A 6,719-nucleotide genomic window follows, 5' to 3' on the forward strand; every position below is an offset into this window, starting at 1 on the left:
GGGGGGGCATAGCCGGTATTTGCACCGCAAAGCCAAGTTCTAGCACCACCTCAATGTACACCACAAGTTGTAGCGCTAAAGCGGCCTTTCTTTATTAGGCTCAGGACCATAGTTTAAATAGCCGGCTATAGTCTTCTCAGCAGGGTGCCGCTAAATGATTTCATGTATAAATAGCCCGATGTAGCCCGCTATAGCTGATTTGGAGGTCCGCCTCTATTTGGCATAACCCTCTATTAAAAACATTGCTCAGGACACACCTCACCTCCTTCTTTTATTAGAGTAAACACTACATCCAATGCCTAAGCCATGTTGAGCCTCGCTGGGGATTGATGGCTTTCTCCGGTGACCTCGTACCAACGGCTTGGTGGCAGTGCATGGGTTTGAGGTGGCGGAAGTTGAGGTGGCGGCCCTAGATGGCAGGTTGCATGTCTGGCTCTCCTGCGAACAGCGTAGAAGTGTAGTTTGCACTATCCCTTAGCCACAGGGCTTGCAAGGGGCGTCATGGCAGGTGGCCGTGGCAAACCTGTCATCATCTATGGTGGTCAAGCCCTGATCTAGATCTGGAGTCCTCGGCCCGTCATGGTAGATCTGGTTGCCCGAGTCCCCTTGGCGAGGTGTGTGGGACGGTCCAAATGAAAGCTCGGCATCTCGACGCTGGTGGCAGCGATGTCTTGGTAGTTATGTCCCTTTTGGGCTAGTCGCCATGGCTCTCCCACCCTTCGAGCTCAGGGTGAAAATCCTTGTCCGCCCTGGTGGACATGGTGGTGGCGACCCATTGTGTCATGACCCTCTTGGGGGCTTTACCGGTGAGTGCAGCTGTCTTCCAGACACGGTGGCATGTTTGGAGTGTTATGGTGATCCAATCGACCCTACCTCCACTTCGGTGACGAACGGTATTGCTTGCACCTATCATGTATAGGCAACAATGACATCCTTTCATCATGTATGCTCGATAGTATGGTCAATGCTCCTTGGTTTAGGCAGAGGGTCCACTCTAAGAGTAATTGGGTGGTGACGGTGCGATGAAGTCCAGTGTTTTCTTCCAGGTGGTGCGTGGTTGAATGTCGGCAGCGGTCTTGGTTGAGTCTTGAGGTTGTCCAACCTCTCATGTCCTTCCTCTCGGTGCCATACTGGAGGCGTCTAATTGTGCATTTCCGGTACTTGTTAGCGTGTTTGTCTTGTTTTGTCGTGCTTTCTTTGATCATCTTGTATGACAGTTTCCTCGACACCATGTATTGTTTGGTCATTGGACTTTATTTATGAAGCGGGCAGAAGTTCATTTCATGATAAAATTCTTCACTGACAAGCTAACAACTTAAATAATAACCATTTGGGGGGTGGCGGGGGGTAATAATCCTTTCTTTTCTATTTTATTTTTCATGTTTTCTATATGTATGTTTGAGCTGATTTTTGGAACCTGGTCTCTGGTGAGCCCAGTTTCTATAAATTATAAAAAATCGTGTTTCTAGTTCTCAACTTAAGAAATACAAAAAAATGCTCGTAAGATTTTTGATAAATGAGTCACTTCATCTATTTCCATTCAAGCAACCATCAATAAAGCTTACAATAGTTTTGAACTAAAAGGAAGCTAAAACATTACATACAGGAATCATAAATTATTTATTACATGAAACAGAAAGCGAGAGACAAGAACTACGACTCAAGCAACTAACTTTTGCACATACGACTTCCATATTTCAATCATGAGCACAATCGGACTCCAACCATCGCATTCATCACATTAGAATCAAAAAAGCATGTAACATCACATCATTGTCATAAAAATGATATTGTCAATTATTCAGAAGGTAGAAATACATTCACTCATTACGGACACACAAATGGCATGATGTCTGCTCCATTTATTTTATAGATTAAGATGCATATCTAGGAACTCAACCATGTCCTTAATTTGTGCGCTGATCTTTTGAGTAATTAACAAAGGTCTGACTTAGTTGTGGTTGTTCTCCCAAAACTGAGCCTGGAGCCAGTCTATTGTATTCTTTTCCACCTGAAACGCCTTGGCAAGAACATCATCGGATATTTGTGGGTCCGACCCAAACACCGCATTGGCAATTGTGATAGCCCCTGGGTTCTGGCTGCTTAGCGCAGCAATTGCAACGGCGGGCTTGTGGGGGTTGGGGTTGAATTGGAAGTGAATGAGCCCCACCGGGAAGACAAACACATCACCTTTGTTGAGCAACTTGGAGAGGAACTTGTTTTTGTTTGGGGCGGGCTGGTTGGATGTGACAAAGCCAACGTACAGTGTCCCCTCGAGCACCGTGAGGATCTCAGTGGCACGGGGGTGCGTATGTGGTGGGTTCTGGCCCAAAGGAGCATAGTCGATGCGCGCGATTGAGATGCCGAGGGTGTTGAGTCCAGCAATCTGCATGACGTTGATCAAAGTGACGTTGGATCCAACCTTGTTGGTCACCCTAGGCTTGTCGAGGTTGGCTGCCTTGAAGAAATCATCTGCGTTAACTTCCATCGGGTTCTTGCAAACAAAGCCATTGACACGAACTGGTGCATATAGGAGATGTGACATGTAAGCTCAGATCTTAGAAAGTTGTTTCGACTTGCATATAATTTACAAAAATAGATTTTAACATATTTATTTGGTGAGAACATGATGAGAAACCGGATAGTACCTGGTGAATTCATGTCGGCCACACAAAAGTCCTGGAGGGGGCTAGGATCGGAGGCAGTGGCCTGCCATGAGATCAACGCAAGAAGAGCGGCGAGGAGAAGGAAGGAAGAGGAGGATGCCATCTGATTTGTTTTCTCTCTCTCTCTTGTGTTCCTGTGTGTGATTGTGGTGTACGTGAGTGTTGGTTTCAAACTGCAGGGATGTATGAGTTTATATAGGTTCAGCGAGCAGCGCCTGAACTTGTGAGCAATAATAGACCTAGTCAAGTGAAACAAACCAACCAATTGAACTGGTCTCTTACTGCTAATTAAACTACTGCATATACTTTACAGGCTCCCATTTAAGACACGTTTTCCCTTTAAAGAAACAATGCAGCGTATACAGGCATATAAAGCTATTCTATGGTGCTGTGTATGGGTGAATAGTAACTATGAATGTTTCTCCATCTCGCCCGAGTCGCCACAATGCATGCTGGGCCGATTCCAGGAAAACTCACCACCCATCGCTATTAAGGAAAAGATTTTTAAGACAAGAAGCATCTGGCACTAGTTTAACAAGATATCATATACTTGGTCATAGTCGGAACCAGTGCAGACAAAACCAGTCAAAGAGCAGTTCAGAAGCCAAGTCATGTAAGGCAATCAATCGTTTTCTAGCTCGATGCCGACATAGATAAAGTCACCTACTCACGCGTAGGCTTGATTCATGGGTGCATGACTTTTAAAGACATATAGAGTGGCTACTACCCCTGTTCTGTTCAGTAGTTGATACAGAATCATCTGTGCAATCGACCTTTTCAAACTATGAAATTATATATTTGCCAATAGATTTTTCATGTAATCCAGCAACATAAGGCGACAGAGTAGATAGCAGATTTGTAGCAGCCCCTGTACGTTATCATCATGTTAATTAGTCAGATATTTACTTGGTCAGATGTCTCTCGGAGTGGTTGAGTACTTGCAGGAAGAAGCGACGACATTAATGGGCGAAGTGCCCAACCAAAAGGAGACCTCATACAAATGACATGACGATGGAGAGCAGGAAGTTTCCATATGATCTTAGCAAGACTAGTTAACATCTTCATGCAAAGAGTTTTATCACGCATGACCTGTTCAGTGTATAAATCTAACAATCTGGTTAGCCTTCCTCACTAGGTTCATGGCACCAGACCTCAGCTGCTTCTTTTGCTAGAGTAAATGGTGCATCAAATGACTAGACTAGGCCAGGCGGCCACTCATAAACAGATTAATTTCTTGGAGGTGTGTGTTGGCAGTTTTAGTGTAAAAAGAAGTTTCCATCAGATGATTTAATTGCAGTAGAAACTTCTTCTTAGATGCACCAGAAAGACAGACCACAAGAACGACCCCCGGAGCAACTTTTGCACATTCAACTTGCACATTGCAACCTCTGAGCACATTACCATATAATCATCTAATATTTGCATAAACTTCTCAAGTTACCTTTTAATATGCCTAAGCGCTATTGCATCATCTGGTGTATGGCTGAGTAGTAATTACGATTATTTATCCATCTCACCCAAGTCGGCGCAATGCATGGAGGGCTGGTTCCATGAGAAGTCACGACCCATCACCATAGTTTATTAGATATCACATACTTGGTCATGGTGAGAACTGGTGTGCGCGAGGTCAAGGAGCAGTTAAGAAAATACAAGTGATGCAAAGCAATCGTTTTCTACCTAGACAAAGTCATCTTCTTAGATTTATCCACTCTCCATTTTTTTAAGTTGCTACAGAATGCGTGCAACCAAGCTTTTCAAGCTGTCACCAGTAACATAATCAAACTATATAAAAAATAGGTTGCAAGTTAACGCAGTAGTTAACGAATTATGTCAATGAGGACGAATCCACACACTCATAAACAATGATGATAGAGAGCAGAAACAATTCATGTGATCTTAGTAAGAGTAGTTAACATCGTCTTGCTAAGAGTTTGATCATGACCATTTGGTGCATAAACCTGATAATCTAGTCGGCGGTTCTTGACAGGGCTCATGACACACCTCACCTGCCCATTTTGATGGAGTAAACAGTACATCCAATGCCTAGGCCGGGTAGCCACTCATAAACTAATTATTTTCTCTGAGGTGTGTGTTGGTAGTTTGATACAGAAAAGATGTTTCCATCAGACAAATAAAATGCATCCAGAAAGAAGAAGATAAGCCTCAACATAATCCCCGTGGACCACATCAGAGGCTATCTCCGCCGCCAGCCCTAGACCACACACTCTCAGACTCCCTGGTAGCCATCGATCGGCATCACGCCGAGCAAAGCCCCGGGCGATGGTATGCGGCAGTGGGCTGTCCCTTCTCTCCGCTCGACTCCTGGTCTCTATGGGATAACCCTAGCATCTCACACTACAACTCAAATAATATTCATTTTGTGAGGGTTTAGGTAATAATCTTCTCTTTTGTAAATAATCTTTTCTTTTGTATATTTATGCACGTTTTCTATACGTATGTTGGAGCTAATTTTTGGATTCTGGTCTCCGGTGTGCCCAATTTCTAAAACTTAGTAAAAATCAAAAAATTTAGGTCTCAACTTAAGAAAAACAAAAATAAAGCTTATAAGTATTTTGATAAAAACGAGCCACCTCATCAAACTTCCATTAAAGCAACCATCAATTGAACTGACAAGAGTTTTGAACCAAAAGGAAGCTAAAATATTACGTGCAGGAATCGTCAATTTCTTATTGCATGCACCAGAAAGCGAGATAGCAAAACAACGACTCCACGAAGCAACTTTTGCACATTCAACTTCCACATTTAAATCCTGAGCACAATCGGGCTCAAACCATTGCATACTTCGCATGTATTGCAAGATAATCCTAGGTGTTCAATCCTAACATCAAACATGTAATGGATTGCCAGATAATCGTGTGTTGTTTCCCTTGTTAACCTAATCATCTCTTGCTTTGGAACAAGGGGAAAAGAACCGAAAATAACGATTCTTTTTGTCAGAAATACAACACATTAGAACCAAAAAAGCATATGAGATCATATCAGTATGATAAAAAATGATATTTGTCAATTATTCAGAAGGTAGAAATACAGTCACTCATTACAGACACACAATGGAATGACATATCCTACATTTATTCTATAGATTAGGATGCACATCTAGAAACTAGAACATGTCCTTAATTTGCGCACTGGTCCTCCGTGTAATCAGCCAACATTTCACTTAGTTGTGGTTGTTCTCCCAGAACTGAGCCTGGAGCCAGTCAATTGTATTCTTTTCCACCTGAAACGCCTTGGCAAGAACATCATCGGATATTTGTGGGTCTGACCCAAACACCGCATTGGCAATTGTGATAGCCCCTGGGTTCTGGCTGCTAAGCGCGGCAATTGCAACGGCGGGCTTGTGGGGGTTGGGGTTAAATTGGAAGTGAATGAGCCCCACGGGGAAGACAAACACATCACCTTTGTTGAGCACCTTGGAGAGGAACTTGTTTCTGTTTGGGGCGGGCTGGTTGGATGTGACAAAGCCAACGTATAGTGTCCCCTCGAGCACCGTGAGGATCTCAGTGGCGCGAGGGTGCGTATGTGGTGGGTTCTGACCCAAGGGAGCATAGTCGATGCGCGCAATTGAGATGCCGAGGGTGTTGAGTCCAGCAATCTGCATGACGTTGATCAAAGTGACGTTGGATCCAACCTTGTTGGTCACCCTAGGCTTGTCGAGGTTGGCTGCCTTGAAGAAGTCATCCGCATTAACTTCCATCGGGTTCTTGCAAACAAAGCCATTGACACGAACTGGTGCATAGAGGAGATGTGACATGTAAGCTCAGATCTTAGAAAGTTGTTTCGACTTGCATATAATTTACAGAAATAGATTTCAACATATTTATTTGGTGAGAACATGATGAGAAACCGGATAGTACCTGGTGAATTCATGTCGGCGACACAAAAGTCCTGGAGGGGGCTAGGATCGGAGGCAGTGGCCTGCCATGAGACCAACGCAACAAGAGCGGCGAGGAGAAGGAAGTAAGAGGAGGATGCCATCTGATTTGTTTTCTCTCTCTCTCTCTCTCTCTCTCTCTCTCTCTCTCTCTCTCT

At 43.9% G+C, this 6,719-nt stretch overlaps 2 protein-coding genes across 2 annotated transcripts; both read right to left on the reverse strand.

Moving 5' to 3' along the window:
- Positions 1-1,780: 1,780 nt before the first annotated feature.
- On the reverse strand, positions 1,781-2,791 carry LOC119292259 (germin-like protein 8-11). Its single transcript, XM_037571095.1, has 2 exons — positions 2,649-2,791; positions 1,781-2,520 (listed from the first exon to the last, which is right to left on the reverse strand). Exons 1-2 carry the CDS (start codon positions 2,767-2,769, stop codon positions 1,952-1,954), a joined length of 690 nt encoding a protein of 229 aa, XP_037426992.1. The 5' UTR covers positions 2,770-2,791; the 3' UTR covers positions 1,781-1,951.
- Positions 2,792-5,695: 2,904 nt separating this feature from the next.
- LOC119292265 (germin-like protein 8-11) lies at positions 5,696-6,719 on the reverse strand. Its single transcript, XM_037571101.1, has 2 exons — positions 6,545-6,719; positions 5,696-6,416 (listed from the first exon to the last, which is right to left on the reverse strand). The coding sequence occupies exons 1-2, from the start codon at positions 6,663-6,665 to the stop codon at positions 5,848-5,850; spliced, it is 690 nt and encodes a 229-aa protein (XP_037426998.1). The 5' UTR covers positions 6,666-6,719; the 3' UTR covers positions 5,696-5,847.

This window comes from Triticum dicoccoides, chromosome 4B (genome assembly GCF_002162155.2).
Source record: "Triticum dicoccoides isolate Atlit2015 ecotype Zavitan chromosome 4B, WEW_v2.0, whole genome shotgun sequence".
In the NCBI taxonomy this organism is placed as follows: Eukaryota; Viridiplantae; Streptophyta; class Magnoliopsida; order Poales; family Poaceae; genus Triticum; species Triticum dicoccoides.